Source organism: Rhinolophus hipposideros, assembly GCF_964194185.1.
Source record: "Rhinolophus hipposideros genome assembly, chromosome: 11".
Taxonomy (NCBI): domain Eukaryota; kingdom Metazoa; phylum Chordata; class Mammalia; order Chiroptera; family Rhinolophidae; genus Rhinolophus; species Rhinolophus hipposideros.
Window position 1 is genome coordinate 59225820 of NC_138057.1, and position 20020 is coordinate 59245839.

Below are 20020 nucleotides of genomic sequence, written 5' to 3' on the forward strand. Positions count from 1 at the left end.
ACCAACATTTTTTTAAATAAAAATTTTTCAAATTTTTAGAAGACTTCACATATCAGAAATTTCACTTTCTTCTTATAGAAATTTCAGAAAATATTGAAAAATATATACAATAAAATAAAAGTCATCAATAATTCAGTAACTAAGAGTTACCCATTAGTAATGTACAATTGTTTCCTCATCTTTCTTCCATATACCTAAATATGTTTTTACAACTATCACTGTGATAAATATTCTCATTCATAAATTTTTGAAAGCAATTCTGTTTATTTCCTTTGACTATATTCCTAGATGTGAGGTTATAAAGGTATAAAATAACAGATTTGATAAGAGATTGGGCTTTTAGTCAAGTAGCTGTATTTGAACAACCAACTTTGCCACTAACAAAGAGCTCATGCTTATAACCCTGGCCTACTTATGAAACTTCTCTAGGTCTCAGTCATCTCCTCTGTAAGAAAAAAAAAAAAAAATGAACCTACTTCAGCTTAGCATAATACTTCATAGGTTCATACTAAAAGTTAAAATAATGGAATGAATGTACAGTTCCTGGGATACATACAGGAAGTGATCAATTATTATTGTTGACTTTGGATAACATGATTACTAAGACTTTTATTGCCTTTTGTATACTTTTGTAAAAGTAAAAAAGTATACTTTTTTATACTTTTGTATATTTTCATAAATTAGAAACCATTTACGTATTGCTATTGTTGCAGAAAAACATTACTCTTTTTAAAAGGTAGTGATACTTCTTTATTGGGAAGTACAGTCATAGTTCCATGATTTGTTTTCTTTTTCTGCACCACAAAAGTAAGACCCTAGGAATCTCTCTGGTTTTAAAGGACTTGTAGCAAAGTAATAACAGTTGATTCCTGTTGAGTGCTTACTATATGCCAGTGGTATGCCAAGGGCAGGGTGATAGGAGTGGCTGGCTCTGGCACAACAATAGAAGGTGCATTGTCTGCAGAGAATTTTAAAAAACAATCAAGCCTAGTCTGTCTGCTTTTTATTATTACCATCTGTCTGCAATTTTAAATAATGTCTGATAAAATGCCCGTTCTGAAAATATCTTTGGTTGGTCTACCTTTGAAACTGTTGAGTTTTAATATTAATAATGTGTATTTGTTTTATATAATAAGTGTACATAAACTTATAGATATGTTTATTACATAATATGAATATGTAATACTTGTTACATAATACTTCAAATTAGCAAATATTTATTACTTATTGCTTAATAAATATGGTATATTCTTAATGGAAGTTAATTCAGACAACCCCTAGTTACACAGTCCACCCCGACACATGTGGACACAGCTTCATGAGTTTGCTTCAAGAATAAGTTGATAACAGTTAGGAATTGTTCAAGCTCATTTAGGGCATTGTTCGTTTATCCAACCTCTGTGGTAAGATATATCCCAAAATTTAAACAGCAAATACAAGTAAACAATTACAGCACAGTAGTTCTAAAGAAGAAACTGGATTAAGTTAATCCAATCATTCCGTGTAACATTTTTTTAATTAAAATTTAAAACCTAAAACAATGAAACTGTGAACTGCAGGGTATAATTGTTTAGTAAGTGTATATCTTACTTCAAACTGTGGGGGAAGAAGAATAATTTTCCCTTTACCCTTCTAGGTTGTTGGCTGAGACACCCTTGTAATAAAAAGACAGATTAACAGAAGAAAAACAAACAAGTTTGATACCATGCATACCTCCTGTACACATGGGAGGTACTCAGGAAAAGTGAGTAACTCTGAAATGGCCCAAGACACCACCTTAAATACCATCTGCAGCTAAAGGCAAAAGAAAGATGGGGGCCAGGGAGCAAGTTTTGGGGGGTTACCAGGAAAGCACAGCAAGTAAGGGTATGGTTGTTATGCAGACTTATCCGTACCTTCTTTATTGATAAGAGTTTCTAGAAAATTTAGTCATCCCCTCCTCCTGGTACAGCAAGGAAGACACCCTTACAAATGGAGATTTCCTTTCTACATATGTCTCTGACACAAGGGTAACTTCGACCTAGTTTTCAGAGCTTTCTCCTATGTCCATTATATCTTTAAAAATAATTTGGCTTAAAATAATCTATATGCCAAAGAGGCATATTTTGGGGTAACAAATTCTGCTTCTCTTCAATACAAAACATACATTTAGTTCTTAAAAATTTGAAACTAAAAGATAAATTAAGAAAATGATTATTAATGAAAATAATTTTATCATTTAGATGAGTTAAAAATTATCTGTTTCAGGTGTCAAACATGCCAGACACACCATTTGTAACCTTGCAAACTGTGATCCTTCATTTAATCATCACAGATGAGGACACAGGTGCTTATGTAACTTGCACAAGGTCCACAGCTACTAGTAGTTTGCTGAACTGGTTATCAGACACACACTTGTCTGATGCCAGAGCCCAAGACTGTACCCAGTGTGTAAGGATGTTTGAGATGCTAATGAGAAAGGCAACGGAAGAACTAGAAGTTGTGATGCTTCGGGCTCCTTTTGCCTTGCTTTAGAGAAGGTCATTACCTTTGCCATGAACCTTGACTCCTGTGATTGTAAATTATCTCTATCAATACTCTCCTAAACAATTACCCAGGGGCCTTCTGAAAGAGTTTATGCACCTTCCCATAGGAAGCAGTTTATTTTCCCAGGAGAAAAAAAGCCCATTAAGCTTCTAAATAAGACCTTTTATTTCTAAATAACATTAAAATAAAATAATATAGAGGGCCCATTTCTTCAGAGTTTAGAAGAGGCTACAATGATAAGCAAAATGGGCCTTTTCAAATAGGTTGGTACCTGAAGGTACTGAGCTCACTCCATATTAGCATGCCTTGACATTTACTTCCTAGAGTGGTTCCAACATTTACAGTGTTTTAAAATGTAAGACTGCTCTCAGGCCACAACTTTAATTCCACTGTGACATTCTCCTTTCCTTTTACCTGAAGTCATGAATGAGTTGTGCTTAGCAGCATATGAAGAAAATTGCTGATATCAGGTAAAGGACTGGTAATAGAATCAGAACTTTAATGCTGGAAGTTTTGGGATCAGGTTACTGAAGTCTTTCCTCTGGCAAAATTAAAACTAGAACTTTCAGTGGAAGGTCTCCCTTTGGAAGGATTTACATCCTAGGAAGGTACTTCTGTGACAGAAAGGGGCAGGAAGAAGAAATTATAAGAATTCACACATAAACCTTCATTAAGGGAGTGTTATATGTTATGTAGGTTCTCATACTTTCCTCTTCACAATGATCTAAATGAGTTTTATTCATACCTATTTTATAGACGGGAAAGGTTTTGTCCTTAGCAGAGGCTTAGGACTTGCCCAAGGCCTCACCATTAGTAAGTGGCAAAACAGGTTTGCAAACACATCTGTCTCAAGTTCAGGGATCTTCCTACTATGCTGCCACTGCCTCCCACACACGGCCACTTCTATCCATCAAATAGCATGATGAAGTTATGAAAAGGCAGTCGTTAAGAGCACAGGCTCTGGGTTCAGCAGATTCGGTCTAGATGCTAATCGCGCCACTTAATAGCTATATGATGGTGGGCAAATTATACCTTGTAAAGCAGTGACCGTAAATGCTTACCATATATTACATTTCATGTACAGTTCCTTCTTAGTTATGTGAGGATATAATGAGTACTAGCTAATGAAATGCAACCAAAAGAGAGGAGATTCAAGATGGCAGAGTAAATACTGTGCCTGCTTCCTTGCATGAGCACATTAAAATTACAACTAAATTATAGAACAATCAACTTGGAGAACTATCTGAAGTCGGGCTCAACAAAAGTTTTACAACTAAAAATATAAAGAAGCCATGCTGAGACTAGTAGGAGAGGCGGAGATGTGAAAACGCCTGTCCCCAAACCTCCGTGTGGTGATTGTGAACTGGGAGAAATATCTTGGTCATGGAGGTTCCTTCCTGAGTAGCGAGAGACCCCAGTCCCACACTGATCTCCCCAGATCAGAATACTGGTGCCAGGAAAACGAACCCTCATGATGTCTGGCTGTGAAAAACTGTTGGGATTTCAGCTATCCAGGTGGAAGAGAAGGCTGCAGGAAATGCAGACCTCTTTTTAAATATCCCGTGCACAGACTCACTCATTCTCAGGTACTTACCTCGGGCTCCAGAGGAGAGATGGTGACTCAGGAGGCATCGGAGGCATGCAGGGGGCAGACTTAGGTGTGTGGTTTTGAAGTGAGGGCTGGAGGACAGTCGGCATTTTCCCTGTATGGGGTCTTCTTCCCTGGCAGTTGGCAGGTGGACGCCATCTTTCCTGTGTTGAGCCTTCCCCCACAAGCCAAATCTGCATCTGATTGGCCTGGTGAGCTCTGCTGGGACCCTGCCCCACCAAACTCCCCCAACAGAGGCACTTTCTCTTCGAGCAGCTAGTCACACCTGCATTGCACTCTTTCTTGAAAAACTATCAGAGTCCACAGGACCCAGGCAGACAACAGCTGGCCTCGTATGCTGTGAGACTTTTGCTGAGTAGCTCCAGGCTCAGTACGGGCATCAAACCAGAGTGTACATTAACCTAGTGACTCCATGCCTCACCCAACTCATGTGCACCATGAGGCTTCATCAGGATTTGAACCTTAAGGGAGCTGACAGGTGGCAGCAGGCCTCGAGGTGTCCTGGATATTGTGGAGCTACCCCAGGCCGGTATTGGTGGCAGCCATCCTCAGGTTGCAGTGTGGCCTCTCTTACATACATCCAGGTTTAGCACAGGCAGCAAACAACTACGGGTCACTCTGTAGCTCCTACCAGGTAGTCTCCGACCTGTCACAGGCAGTGGGTGACCTGGGCCTGCACCAGAGCCCCTCACAAGAGGCTCCAGAACCAGCATACTTGGAGGTGGGCTTCAGACCACAGAAATCACCACCCAATTAGCCCCACAAGTGGCACACCCAAAGAGCGGTCTCAATAGGCACCAGAGTCTGCTGGGACAAATCCGACTCAGTGGTATAAGTCCCCTGCAGAGCGACCTGCAACCTATGGATGTGGCCAATCTCCACAGCTAATCAGCCTGAGGGTCAATACCACCCACTGACATGTAAATAGCAATTAAAGTTCAACTATACAGAAGGGCACACACAACAAACACAAGGGACACTCCTGGAGCACCCAAAGTAGGTGACCAGGGAGACTGTGCCAGGGCCCCACGGGGCACCTACTACATAAGGCCACCCAGCCAAGACTGAGAGACACAGCAGGTCTGCCTAATGCATAGAAACAAACAGAGAGGTAGCCAAAATGAGGAAACAAACAAATACATCCCAAATGAAAGAACAGGAGAAAACTCCAGAAAAAGAACTAAACAAAATAGAGGCAAGAAATACCAGAGACACAGAATTCAAAAGAATGGTTATAAGGATGCTCAAGGAACTTAGTGAGAACTTAGAGAGACAGCAAGCATAAAAAAGGACCCAGAAACCATAAAAAAGAACTAGTCAGAAGTGAAGAACGCAAGAACTGAAATGAAGAATGTACTGGAAGGAATCACCGTCAAACTAGATGAAGCAGAGGTTCGAATCAATGATTTGGAAGACAAGGTAGCAGAAAACACCCAATGGGAACAGGGAAAAGAAAAAATAAAAATAAAAATGAGGATAGTTTAAGAGACATCTGGGACAACATCAAGCATAACAACATTCACATCATAGGGCATACCAGAAGGACAAGAGAAAGCAAAGATTGAGAATCTATTTGAAGAAATAATGACTGAAAACTTTCCTAATCTGGTGAAGGAAATAAACATACAAGTCCAGAAAGTGTATAAATAGAGTCCCAAACAAGATGAACCCAAACAAGCCCACCCAAGACACATTATAATTAGAATGGCAAAGGTTAAAGACAAAGAGAGAATCCTAAAAGGAGCAAAAGAAAGGCAACTAGTAACTTATAAGGAAGCTCACATAAGACTGTCAGCTGATTTCTCAAACAGAAACTTTGCAGGCCAGAAGAGTTTGGCACAAAATATTCAATGTGATGAAAAACAAGGACCTACAATCAAGATTACTCTATCCAATAAAGCTATAATTTAGAATTGAAGGACAGATAAAGAGCTTGCCAGGCAAGAAAAAGCTAAAGGAGTTCATCACCATCAAACCAGCATTATAAGGAATGTTACAGGGACTTAAGATGGGAAAAAAGAAAAAAAAGAAAAAAATCTAAATTATGAATAAAACGGCAATAGCTACATATCTATCAAGAATAACTTTCAACGTAAGTGGATTAATTGCTCCACTCAAAAGACATAGGAGCACTGAATGGATAAGAAAACAAAACCCTTACATATGCTGCCTATAAGAGAATCACTTCAGCTTGAAAGACACACACAGATTAAAAGGGATGGAAAAAGGTACTTCATGAAAATTGAAACAAAAAGCTGGGGTAGTAATACTTATACCAGACAAAATAGACTTTAAAACAAAGGCCATAACAAGAGACAACGGAGGACCCTTCAAGGTCCTCTTCAAGATATCCCACTTCAAGATATTTATCTGAAGAAACCTAAATGCTACTTCAAGGGGACATGTTCATCCACATGTTCATTGCAGCACTGTTTACAACGGCCAAGATATGGAGGCAGCCTGGGTGGTTGTCGATGGAAGAATGGATAAAGAGGAGGTGGTACATATATACAGTGGAATATTTCTCAGCCATGGAAGGGAATGGGTTCTTGCCATCCACAGTGGCATGGATGGACCTGGAGGGAATTATGCTGAGTTAAGTGTAAGAGAGAGAAAGACAGACACAATGTGATTTTGCTTATATGTGGAATCTAAAGAACAAAATAAACAAACAAAACAGAAACAAACTCATAGATCCAGAGAACATATTGGTGATTGCCAAATGGGAGGAGGGTTGAGGGTGAGTGAAAAAGAAGAAGGGATTAAGAAGTACAAATTGGTTCTTACACAGTAATCATGGGGATGTAGGGTACAGCATAAGGAATATAGTCAATAATATTGTAATAACTTTGTATGGTGTCAGATGGGGACTAGATTTTTGAGGGCAGAGTGAAAAATGTGAGGGGATTAAGAAGTACAAACTGTTAGTTACAAAATAGTTATGGGGATGTAAAGTAAGGCACGGGGAATAGGGTCAATAATATGGTAATAACTACATATAGTGCCAGGTGAGTATTAGAATAGTCAGGGGGATCATTTCCTAAGTTGTATAAATGTCTAACCACTATACTGTACACCTGAAATTAATATAAAATAATATTGAATGTCAACTGTATCTGAAAAATTTAAAAAGAGGGGAAAAGTGAAAGGGAATAAGAGGTCCAAATTTCTAGTTGTAAAACAAATAAGTCATGGGGAAGTAATGTATGGCATATGTAATATAGTTAATAATATTATGATAGCATGGTACAGTGTCAGATGATTGCTGGACTTATCATGGTGATTACTTCCTTAGGTATATAAATGTTGAATAACTATAGTGTATACCTGAAAGTAATAATATAGTATTGTACGTTAGCTATATTTTAATTAAAAATCTTTAAAAAAATAAATTAAAAAAAAATACAACCAAAAAAATATGTGTCATTTCTGTGCTGAAGCAGTGAAAAATCCATGGGTAATTACCAATTTCTTCTAAATTGAGAGACTTCACATTGCACAGCATACAGCTAAAATATCTGTGATCCTCCGTAAGCCTGGGTACCTGAATGATTATATGGAGCAGACACTACCATCCCACCTCTCCCCAACCAGGCCAACTGCTGTGTCATACATACTGTAAAGGAGAAGTAAACCTTTGTTGTATTAAACCACTTAGATTTATGATAAATTTGTTGTACCAACATAATCCAAGACTATTTTGTTACATCTCATTTTCTTAATCTCTAAAATAGTGATAAAAATTTTTACTTCATAAAATTATTGTGAGGATAAAGTGATTTCTATAGGCTACACCTGAATATTTTGTCAAACTAGCAAAAGGCAGGAGGAACAAGTTGAATATTATGACAATCTTTGTGAATCATTGTCTGTTTTTCCCAAATGCAAAGGAAAATGGAGTACATGATGTTCAAGATTCCTCACCACTAATGGCAATGTTTTGTTACTTCTCACCTCTAAATTTTTTTGTCCTCTAAATTCGGTTATTCAATTGTCTGACTCAAACTCATTGGTGATTATTTCTGTGTCAAATGCTATATTAGGAGCGGACTTTGAAGGCAATTCATAAGAAGGAGCAATCTGGACTTTCTCTAAATCCAAACTGAAAACAGGGTACCAATTTTCTGGGAATGGAGAGAGGATAGTCTGGAGAACCTTGGCTTAGTTTCTCTTTCCTACTTTTGAAGAAGCCATAAATGAAACTCTCCAGGAGGGAGTCTAGGAAGGCCGGTTATAGCCATGAGATGGCCCTTCAGGAGGGGAACAACATGTCATTTTTGCTTTAATACTCTTCTTAAATATCTTTGTACATCCCTGCAACAGGCTGAGGGGGAGTAAGAGAGCAAAGGTCTCCGACTAGCAGCATCTTAATTATGGAGATTAGAAATATTTTATGCAATTGACACAGACTCTTCTAAATGACATAGCATTATGGAAAATGACTTTGTCTAGTGCCAATGAGAAACGAGCTCTGAGAAAAAGAACAGGTGGATTTTGACAGTTTGTCCAATAAAATAACAGTTGGGTGGGGGGCACTTTAAAAACCAGGCCAATGCTACAATTTTCATAGAGTAACACAGATCTCTTAACAGGACTTAAGGGAATGACAGTTTCAAACTGCTAGTCCAGCCAGACGTCACAGCCTCCCCAGCTCTGCCTTCATTTTGTTCTGCAGCACCACACTAGGAGACAGACTACTTACAGTAGCACTTGGAAAGTGAGTAAGTTGGCGGTCAAGTCTGGGCTCGATTCCCAGGAAATTTATGTCCTTTGCTCACTTGGAGAAATTGTTAGTAACCCCGAAGTGGTACCTTAGTATTCTGAACAAGTTCAATTACCTCCCATGGCATAGTGATTTCCTGCCAGACATAGGAGCACATGGTCCTACACAAATTGAGGCCCATTGAGAGCATCCTGAAGACTGAATGCTTTGACAGAATACTTCTGTCAATCGTACTTAGGCATCATTTTGCTGAATTGAGCAGTGGAGTTCACAAGCAGGGGCAATAGCTTTAGCAACTACTGTTTTTATTATTTAATCTCTCCTACCTTTAGACTTCCTTATAAGATATCATCATGATGATATTTTTAAAGCAAAATCTCCCTCTGTTACCTATTTGCTCCAAGTGCTGTGCTCTTCTTGTGCATATGAGGTGCAAACTCCAAGGAAGCCAGGGATAATGTAGATGGGAGAAGCTGGCTTCCATTAGAGAAGACTTCAGAGAGCGTTGGGAACTGTGGCAAAATGGAGAGCTCCTGGCAAGATCTCCATCCCACATGCTCTTCTTACAATGTGACATTGATATTTCTTCCATTGGGGGTGGGTGATGGTGGCATCTATGGTCCCTTGAATCTGAATGGGACTGTGACTATTAGCAAAAGTCATGCTACCATGTTTCCCCGAAAATAAGACCTAGCTGGACCATCAGCAACCGGTTCTTATTAATTTTTGCTCCAAAAGATGCATTAGAGCTGATGGTCAGGCTAGGTCTTGTTTTCGGGGGAAACATGGTATCTACTTTCTGAGGCGGGGTTATAAAAGGTAAGGCAGTGTCAGCCTGGTCCTCTTGGAACCCAGACACCATGCTGCCAAGAAGCCCAGGTTACACAGCCAGGTTCCCTGTAAGATTCTGGCTGACAGCCAACAGCCAGCATCAACCACCAGGCATACGAGCGAGGAAACTTTGTATCCTCATCCACTGTCTGATGAAAGCACATGAGAGCCCCAAGCGAGAACTGCCAGCCTACCTGCGCCTACTCAGTCCCTAGAACTGAGAGATGATAATACATAATCATTGTTGTTTCAAGTCACCAAGTTTTAGTTTGATTTGTGATACGATAACTGGAACATCCAACAGATTTTATTCATTTCTAAGCCTACACCTTTGCTTAAGTCATTTTATACCTGAAACTCTTTTCCCCCCTGTATTCACTTATTGAAAAACCAACCTGTCCAACGACCAGCTCAGTGCTGCTTCCTCTATGAAGCCTTTCCTGACTATCACATTTAACAGTGATCTGTTCTTTCTCTGTACTCTGGACACTGCATACTTTCTCGACTATTAATAGGTCATTTGGGAGGACTCCTTCCCCTCTACAGACATTTAATAAAAATATTTTAATACAGCTTAAAGACAATACATGCCATAAACAATACCAAAGTCTATAATTCAGAAAGTGTCTCCCATCTGTCTTGCTCCATTTCACTCCCATTTACCCCCATCTCCTTTCCAAAGGTTGCTCTAACAGAGTGGTATTTATTCTTCACAACCCCTTCTACACACACACACTCTCACACATACATACACTTCACATAAATAGGATTCCATTGTAATACTGTTTTGTAAAGTGCTTTTTTAGTCAAGGGTACATTGTAGTTATTTATGCAGTTAATACCAATCAACCTATACTTTATAATAACTGTCTAGTATTTCCTATTATTTAACCAATATTCTATTTATAGAAATTTAGGTTTTCCCCATTTTTTTTCTTCTTGGAAACCAAACTGTATTGCTGTTGCATACATTACTAGGAGAATTGCTGAGGTAAAAAAGTGCATTTTTAAAATGTTGCTATAAATTCTTACATTCCTCTTCAGAAAGAGTTAATGATATCACCATCAATAGTATACGAGTATATGAGAGTACTGTGACTTTTTCTGACTCTGGATACTATCAGGCTATTAAATCTTTGCCAACTTGATAGGTGAGTAATGAAAGCGCCTGATTTTTTAACTTACAGTGTTAATGTTAGTGAGGTTGAGCAGCACTTCACATTTTATGAGTCCTTGTATTTCTTTCACTGTGGATTTCGTCTGTTATGTCCTTTGCCCATTTTTCTATGGAGGGCTTTTTAGTTTTTGTTTTTAATAGATTTTTGAGTACTGTAGATAATAAATGTCTTAGTCTATTTAGGTTGCTTTAACAAAATGCCATAGACTGGGTGGCTTATAAACACCAGAAATGTATTTCTCACAGTTCTGGAGGCCACAAGTCCAAGGTCAGGGTGCCAGCATGCTCAGGTTCTGGTGAGGGGCCTCTTCTGGGTTGCAGACTGCCTGCTGACTTCTTGCTGTGTCCTCACATGGTGGAAGGGGCTTGAGATCTCTTTCTGAAATCTCTTTTATAAGGCACTAATCCCATTCATGGAGGCTCCATCCTCATGACCCAAGCACCTCCCCAAAACCCAAGTCCTAAAACATCATCTTTGGGGGTCAGGATTTCAGTATATGAATTTTGGGTGACACATACATTCAGACCATTGCAGTAAATCTTTTATATATCACTTTGCAAGTGTTACTTACCTGTTTGTTGGTTGTGTTTATTTATGGTACCTTTTGCATCTAGTTTAAAAAGGTTTATGTAGTTAATCCAATTTGGTTTTTGCTAAGGTATTAGGCTATAATGTCTTCCAAAGAAAAGTTCTGTATTTCCAATGTTATATAATTAAATGTTATTCCAAACGTTTTACAGAAAAAAAGCCAAACATTTTTAAGAAGGTAATCATTAAATATTTCAGATAACCTTTTCTTTGAGACATTCTTAGGCATTTATACATCTAAATTCCTAAGAACTCATTGATAGAATTCATTTATTCTTTGAAAAAATATTTATGACACATTCTTGGATATCAAGCTTTTTTCTAGGTTTTTGGTACACAGTGGAACTTGCCTAGTGGAAGTAAGAATATAATGGTTAACAAACAAAAAATGTAATGTAGCTAAGATTTTATATAAACAAAATGAATCAATCTCTGTGGACCCCCTCCGAGTTTATATACTATGTGGACTCATTCCTCTCATTACATTTAAGCTATACTCTAATTCATGGTTTAAATGTCTTTCCACCTCACTAAAATATAAACAACTTAAGGGCAAGTAATGTACCTCATTCATCTTTGAATCCCTAGCATCTAGACGTCTAGCTCATTATAATGACTCAAGAACTATACTGTTAAACAAACAGATTTCTGTACTTTATAAATCTCCTCTTTCCTTCTCAAATGAATATTCATAATCCTGCCTCCCTTCCCCCCTTTGCTCACCACTCCAAAATAAAACCAACACTAGTTTTATGTTGGAAACAGCTTAAATCCCCAAAGACTGATGTTTGCATATGTGATACTTAATCAAACAGGCTTAGTTCATAAGAAGGACTCAATTTAAAAAATTATTAAACTACAGATTTAAAATGTCATTCAGAAAAGTATAGGGAAATGCGATCCTCTACTAAACACAAATTCACAGTAAGCATTTTTAAGAGAACTTGTAAGTTTTCTGATCTTGCAACAAAAATCCAAGTGAAACCATAAATAAAAGCCAGAGTTATTAATTAACACTGGAGAAACATCAACTTACAAGTGTGGACAGAAACAAAGTTGCAGAGCTAAGGATTTATGAGTCTCACCAGAGTCTTGCTGGAAACAATGTTGTCTTATTCTGTCACATGCCTGAGTCCAGGGAAGCTCTTTTCTGGGGTGCTAACTTCGGGGTTTTAACTGGGAGGCTGAGATACATTTCCATCTTCTGAAATAGAGACTTGCTCTTGCTTCTCTAGAAATGAATGAACAGTTACAGCCCTTGGTTACAATTAGTTTCCGCTTTTGGAGCATTTCCCAGGAGGGACATGTGAACGCTTGCAGGAGGTAGTTGTGAGGCAGATCTGGAAGCTTGGGCTCTGCTGAGGCGAACGTGCTCTTGTGGGATGCGGCTATGCACAGTATGTGCTAAACTGTAAATAACACAGCCTGAGCACCAAATGCCTCTTTTTTTTTTTTTAAATTAGAGGACTATTTTGAGCAGTTATAGATATATACAGATGCATTTATATTTCTGTTACTCAAAACCCTGAAATCATGTGAACAATGAGTCAGGCTTTATTATATCATCAGAAAGACCATTAGTGCAATGTTTTCCCTCGGTGAGTGACCAGCACCAAGCCCTCCATCTGAAGCTGGAAACCCTGGAATTCACATGGCCAATTATACAATACTAAGACCACTGAGAAGCATTTCTGCCTGGCTCAGCTGGTGATCTGTTTTTACCCTGCAGCACCAAGATTGATAGACCTTATAATTTTACCCTGGTTAGGGCAGATGCTGTTCTTACATAAGTTTTTATTTTAAAATCCTCTTTTTCTCAAAACAAAAAACAAAAACAAAAACCCCTAAGCCCTTCCCAGTGGCTTGCCTTGATGACACCTCTTGGTGGTGACATCAGTACCGTGATCAGGGGCTAAGAAAAAAAAACATTCTCTTTCGAGATCTCTGAATTTGCAGTCGTTTAATTTCATTGAATGCTGTGTGTGCTTGTTTATGAGAAAGAATGAAAAGGAACAGTAATTTGGCCCCCTCTAAATCACTCCTTTTATGAGGCTTCTTTGGTTGTGAGGGGGATGGGAAAGAGACTCCTTAGAAGTCACAGAATATAAATTCAGGAGCTGTTAGTTTCTCTCATGCTAATGATAAGGTATAATTTTAAAACATCACATTCATATGCATATGTGGTGCGTATGTACATAATTAGTTTATTTACAAGCACCTCACAGAACCTTAGAACTTAATAGTTCCGTTAACCCTTAAAGCGAAAATGAGTTCAGATCAGTCAAGCAAAAAGGAATGTGCTCCCTTTCAATTATATTCACTCATCATCCATGTCTTGGAAAGAGACCTCCAAAAAAGTGAAATACATTTTTTTCTTAAGCACTGCCCGTCTGTTACAAACGAGTATTTATCTGCTTCTGCAGTTCTAATTACAAAATAAGCACTAGCTGCTACATGGAATAACTACACTGGGCCAAAAGATTTTTATAATCTGAGAGAAATGCTCCTATATTGACTCTGCTAAGAGCTACAACTCCCCTTTCCTTGATTATAAAGAAGGAAGACAGATGGTTTCTTGTTTAAGACTGTAATTTTACTTTCAGCCTCTTCCCTCAGTTAAAAACAAGATGTGCTTTGAGGCTTTGAGGGAAAATCTCCAGGGAAGGTTTTTTATTCCTGGTTGCATTGAATAATTCAACACACACTTGAGATTGCTGAGGGAGGGACAAATAAGAAAATGCTCTCCCTTGTTCTCAGGGAGTTTACAATCTAATTGTGGAGTTTACGACCAGAATTGGGACGACAGCCATTAAACTTTAGTTTTTCACTTCTATTTCATGACCTAACGTTACTGGTAACACACTTAGGATTCACCAGCCCGGAGGTATGGTGGATCATCTGATCAAATTGAAGAACACAGGGAGGCGAATGCAGAGGAAGAATTAATGACCTCACGCAGTACTTGGTGAGTGTTTCCCGACCTACTAGCTGGTTTCATGTTATTTAATCTTGACAACAACCTTTTGTGGACACCCCAGTTATTTCAGAGAGGAGGAGAATGAGGTTTAGAGAAGGGATTCAGCCAGTAACAGACCTAGGAAATGATACTATAAAACATCAACTAGGAATTGTCTGGCCTTTTCTTTAGCTGTCCCCAGGTTCCCATCTTGACTTTGCTGAGAGTCCCTTTCCAAAGCACGTTAAAGTCTACTGACGTCTGTGCTATCCCCTCCCCCACCCCCCTTGGACTTCGGGTAATCGTTAAAACTTGCTGTCTTTTATTTGGTCAGGCCTTCTAGAGTCTCATTCCCTTGCATCTTTGCAAATTAAAAAAAAAAAAATTTTAACTGATTCTGTCTTTGAGACATTCTTTGACAGGACGAAATGAAACATGAAAGGCTTATCACAGTGCCCAGTACGGTGGTTCTCTTAATATTAACCACGGTCTTTAGTTTTATTCTTGCCACCTTGTAACTGTTCTCGTCTCACACTGTTTCCCAACGACGGTTTTGGGGCCGCAAACTTCTTGAAGGTCGTGGCAACATCTAGTCTAACTTGTTGCTACCCTACAAGTAGCAATAGGGACTTGCGAGGAAACAAAACCTTGTGTCTTTTGTTCACCTCTTTATTCCCAGCGGCTTTAAGTTACTGGAACTTAGAATGTCTTCGGTCTGGAAAAGAAAGTTTAGTTCAGATGCAATATGGCTCTGAGTTGGGAGACCTGCAGAACTTTTTGCCTTTCCCCCTATTTTGGCTCTTTCTAACAATTTTGACCTTGGGTGCGTTTCATTACTTGCTTAGACCCCTTTCAAGGCTGTTTCCACATCAGCAAAATGAGGCCGGTAGCAACAGATGCTCGTTTCTCTTCGTCTTCTATCACTTACCCCTTCTCCAGGGAAGGTTTATTGTGTACGTTTCCTCTGGATAAAAAGCTGCCGTCGGAGCAGTAAGAAGCCATTAGGGTCTCTGGGCTGCGCTCCCAGCGGGGACTGCGAGCAACTCCGCGCGCCTCGGCCGCGTCTCCCGGCCCGGAAGCAACCCGGCCCACTAACGGTGCGAGCCCGCCCAGCCCTCGGGAGCCTCAGCCCCCGGCGCCCTCGCCCCGAGGCAGCGCGGCCTCGGTGCCACCGCTAAATGGGCTCGGCACCGCGCAGGCTCCGACGCGCGCCAAAGGGCCCGGCCTCGTTTTGGCCGCCGCCGCCCCGCCGCCCGCGCGGCGCTGCACTGGGGGCGGGGAGTCTGATGGGAGACGCGCGCGGCGCTGAGGAGGCGGCGGCCCGGGAGAGGGAGCGGGAGAGGGACTGGGCGCGGGAGGCGGGAGGCGGGGGACAGGGGGAGGCGCCGCCGCCGCCCGCCCCTTTCCGCTGGGGAGCAGCTGCAGCTGCAGGAGCCGAGCAGGAGCCGCGCAGCCGCCGCCGCCGCCGCCGCCGTGGGATGTGGCCGGCGCTTGCCCCGAACCGCGCCGCCTTCTGAGGACCCGCCGCCGTCCCAGCCGCCGCCGTCACCGCCGAGCCGTGCGGGGCCAGGCCGCGCCCTCCCCGGGCGCCCGCCGGCTCGCATGCCGAGGGGCTGCGGGGCGTAGCTGCGCGCCCGGCGCCGCCTCCGGGCTCCCCCGGCCCCGCCATGGGCTGCTGCAGCTCCGCCTCCTCCGCCGCGCAGGTGAGGGTCCCCCGCCTCCCGGCCGCCCGCCTGGATGCCGCTCCCGCGCCCCGCGCCCCGCGCCCCCCCCAGCCCGCCGTGCACTCCGGCGCCCCCACCCCCCCTGCCTGCTCGCCGCTCCCGCAGATGCCCGGGCGCTGGCTCCCCGGCCGCCCACCCGCGGGCGCCTCTGCGCGGCCCCCGGGGCGCTCAGCTCTTTTCCGCCCCTTCGCGACGTGGCCTCCTCCGCCCAGTCACACCTGAGCAGCCCGCCCCGCTCGCCCGCAGGTGGAGGCCACACAGGGGCCGCCTTGCTGCCCCAGGCGGCACCCCTTCCCCGGTCGTCTGGCCTGGCCCCTCCCGTCCCTCCCCATCACCGACTGTTTTCCGTGCTCCCAGGAGGAGTACCTCCAGCTTGGGCTCTTCACCCCCCGCCTTCCACCTGATTCCAGTTGCTGCTCCATTAGCAATCTGCCCCTTTTCTCGTGCCTGCCGCCCCGCGTCCGGGTTCAGGTGTGTACGCGAGTCCTGGAGCCCTCCCGCGGCCCACTTCCCAGATCCCACCCGCTCGCCTCCCCCCACCCCCCTTCTGTGCCTTGCCCCCGGGCACCGCGGCCTCTGCTCGCACCGAGGACCCTGCGGGAGCGCGGGGACGAGGCAGGAAAGGAGATGGGGCACCTGGTGGGTGACGGGGGCGGCACGGAAACTCCCTCTTTGTTGCCAGTGTAACAGGAGGAAAGGTGCCGAATTTAGTTTTTCTGTGGGCACTGGCTGAATGTTGTCGCTGAGGGCTGAGATGCGGAGATTTCTCCTAGCTGGTACCCTGCCCCCATTCCAATTTCGCCAACCTTCTCTCCTTGCGGATCCGAGCCCTTCACCTGGATGGAGATGTTTAGACAACTGTCTGAGGATCAGATGTAATAGGACTTGGCTGCTGGCCGCTAATAAGTGAGAGGACCTGTTTGTAAATTACCCAATTTAGTGGATTAGTGAGTGTATTTACAAATACGATAAGAAGCAATCAGGAATACTGCATCAAACTGTCTGGTGGTGGTGTATGAAAAATAGGCTCTGACAACGCCTGGGATGTAATCTCACAGTTTCATTAGGGTAGAATTTAACTGTGGTCTTTGATTTGTTTGTTTGGGGAGAGGGGAAGACAAGGGCTCTTGTTTTTAGAACTAAAGGCTGGTGGGCTCTTGGTGAAGAAAGATGCTAGTTTGGAAAAAAGAAAAAAATCCTCCAGAGATGTAGCATCTGTGATAATACCAGAAGTGTTTTGCTGCTGTTAAATAACTATATATAACTCCGTTTTAAATAACCTACATACTTGTTCTGAAAATCTGAGATCTGTTAGAAAAATGACTAGAATTGCAGATGAATGGAGGACATTTATGTTTTATCAAGTATCCATCCTTTTTGTCCAGTTCTTTTTTTGTGTGTCTTTGCTTATCTGTGTGCTTTTTCCCCCTACTAGTATCATAGACTGATTGGTTTAGTTAAATCTTTCTATTTAGTTAGAATAGCAAAGAAAAACTATATGTGGTGCTGTTGTGAAGGACCGGTTGATAGACCAGGGGTTTCATATGAGCAAATAAAGATGTAGAATTACACAATACCTTTCAACTAGTTGGGGATTTTGGAGTGGAGGGGGGATCAAGTTGAGTGCTATTCATCTAATATTTACTTAAATATTATTTTCACCCAAAAAGTATCTTTTATATTGCCTTTCTTTTAAAGAACTGGGTAACTTTACATCCTCTTTTAGTGGTGAAATGCTTTTAAGTCAGGAAAGTATTGGTAGTTGATGGATGGTTTGTTCAGTGCATGAACAATTAAATTTGGGAGGGATGATGCTACACCAGAACTCTGCTTTAATAACAGGTACTAGTAAGTCTTGGCATTTCTCTAGCTCCCTATCATACTTTTCAGAATGCTGTCACATACATTTATTTTCTTTGCTTTTTCCTCCTCTTGGAGCCACCGTTTTCTTCATGCCATGTTCTACAGACAAGATGTATGTCATGCACCCCAAGGGGTGCGTTTTTTTTTCTGTGAATTCCTATAACCAATCAGCAGCTGTCACATGCCTTTTAGTTCAGCTTTAGGGACTTGTAGTGCTCACTGGAGCATTGAGGAGCAGATTTTGTGCCGAAGAGCTCATCATTTTTTTTCCTTGTTTGAGATTTTGGCATCATTCTTCATTTGTGAAATGTTACCAATCTGCTGACATTTTAATATTCCTTTTAGGAGCATCACCAGCAGTAAAATATTACTGTACCTGTATGTGTTGTGTTGAAACAAAATAGGGATACAAGACGAAATCTTCTCCAGTCAAGAACCTCCATATCACTTTGAGCCTCTCCTAACGGCCTCAACTATATTTTCAGGCAGAATGTTTCTTTCATCCGTTCTACCAGAGTGTAAGCTTCTTGAGTATAGGAACTACTTTTGTTTCCTCATCTTTCTGTCCACTGCAGTGCCTCACTATACCTTGTACATAATAGCTGTTCAGCAATAGTCAATGAACAGATTATATACACAGATTTGAACATCTGGCTCCCAAGTGACATTGAATATGAATCCACCCCTGACCCACGTGTTGTTTCACTTCCATGGGCTGGTTGACTAACTACCAAGGCATCTTCTTCTAAACTCAGATTTGAACTGTTGAAGTTAAATTTCACCCGCCTTTCCCACATTCCTTCCTATTGTGTCAGTGGTACTGTCAGTTTACAAAATGAAGCAGGTTTTTCCTTTTCTTCTGGGCGCTTTGCTTAATGCTTATATTTCAGTGAGAGCAGTGGTTATAACATCTTAAAAAAGCTTGTCTGCAAACTCTAATGATAACCTTTGCGCCACATAAAAACAATGTGCTTTGAGGTAGTCTGCATTTCAGCTTAACTTTTCTCGGGTTTGTCAGCAACTTTAAAGCCCTGGCAGGTTTTAGCAATGGAGATATAGTGTGTTTCTTTCTCTAGTAGGGATTCACTTTTGAAATCTAATTTATTTTACCTTATAGTCTCTTGCTATGTTGTAGACTCTCCTAAGAGTGTTCATGGTCTTCTAAACTGTTTTATCTCTTGTAGTCTGTCCAGGTATTATTTTCATTTTCTTGGCAGTATCTGGGTATCAGAGTTTGCCACCAAAACAATTATCTTGTTTTAGGATTTAGATCAAAGAGAAGTGTCACATTCTATACTAACTTGTATTGCATTGCTGAAGGAGCAAATTATTGGCAAAATAATTTGTCCTGTATCGGGCACGTACATCTAAGAATGTGAAGCATGTCTCATGAGCCAGGTCTCTTACAGAACTCTTAATTATGTTTCGTTTTTTGTTAGTGACCATTATGAGTTGTATCTTAATATTAGTAATTGCTCCAAACAAGCCAACACATGATGATAGCCTTTGCCTAAAAATCTCTTTGAAGGGAACATAAAAGCGAGATAGTCTTCTTGAGTTTTTTTTTACAGCACTAATCCTCCCTAAGACTCTTAAAATTTATTCCCAGCTCTCCCTAATTCGTTTGTTCTGTTACAACCTGACATAATTTCTACTCTTATAATGTTAAACTTCAAAGTCCACTTGTAAATCTTCAGATTTATTAAATGTTCTTTCCCATTGACAAACCAGTTTGAATGAAGGAGGCTTTTGAAAGATTACTTAGCAAATTGCCCTAAGTCTTTGTCATTAATGGTTAGATCATTATTTCTCACAGTAGTGCTTTGGAGGCCAGGAGATTGCCAAGTGCTCTGAAGTTCTCTCTCCTTCAGTTCTAACCTTAGAAATTGTGAGAGGGATGGCAGACAGTATTTCTTATTGAACAAACTGCTCCTTTGTCTGGCTTTGGGATAAATTGTACTCGTCTGCTGTCTTGTCCCATGGTCCAAGTGGAGAGTTATATATATTTGGCTGTATTTTTTC

General features: G+C 41.4%; 1 protein-coding gene and 1 long non-coding RNA gene across 4 annotated transcripts in view; one reads left to right on the forward strand and one right to left on the reverse strand.

Annotated features, from left to right (window-relative positions):
- LOC308504936 overlaps positions 1–15569 on the reverse strand; it is a 36432-nt gene extending 20863 nt beyond the window's left edge. The window contains exons 1-2 of the long non-coding RNA XR_013994438.1: positions 15340–15569; positions 12541–12686 (exon numbers count right to left, since the gene is read on the reverse strand). This is a non-coding gene — a long non-coding RNA (uncharacterized lncRNA). The remainder of the gene's footprint in view (positions 1–12540; positions 12687–15339) is intronic.
- A 241-nt stretch (positions 15570–15810) lies between these two features.
- The window catches only part of SLC44A1 (solute carrier family 44 member 1), a 177501-nt gene continuing 173291 nt past the window's right edge, over positions 15811–20020 (forward strand). For all 3 annotated transcript variants that reach the window (XM_081066246.1, XM_081066245.1, XM_081066244.1), the window contains exon 1: positions 15811–16114. In XM_081066246.1, coding sequence (XP_080922372.1) covers positions 16079–16114 — 36 coding nt within the window. In that variant the 5' untranslated portion in view covers positions 15811–16078. The remainder of the gene's footprint in view (positions 16115–20020) is intronic.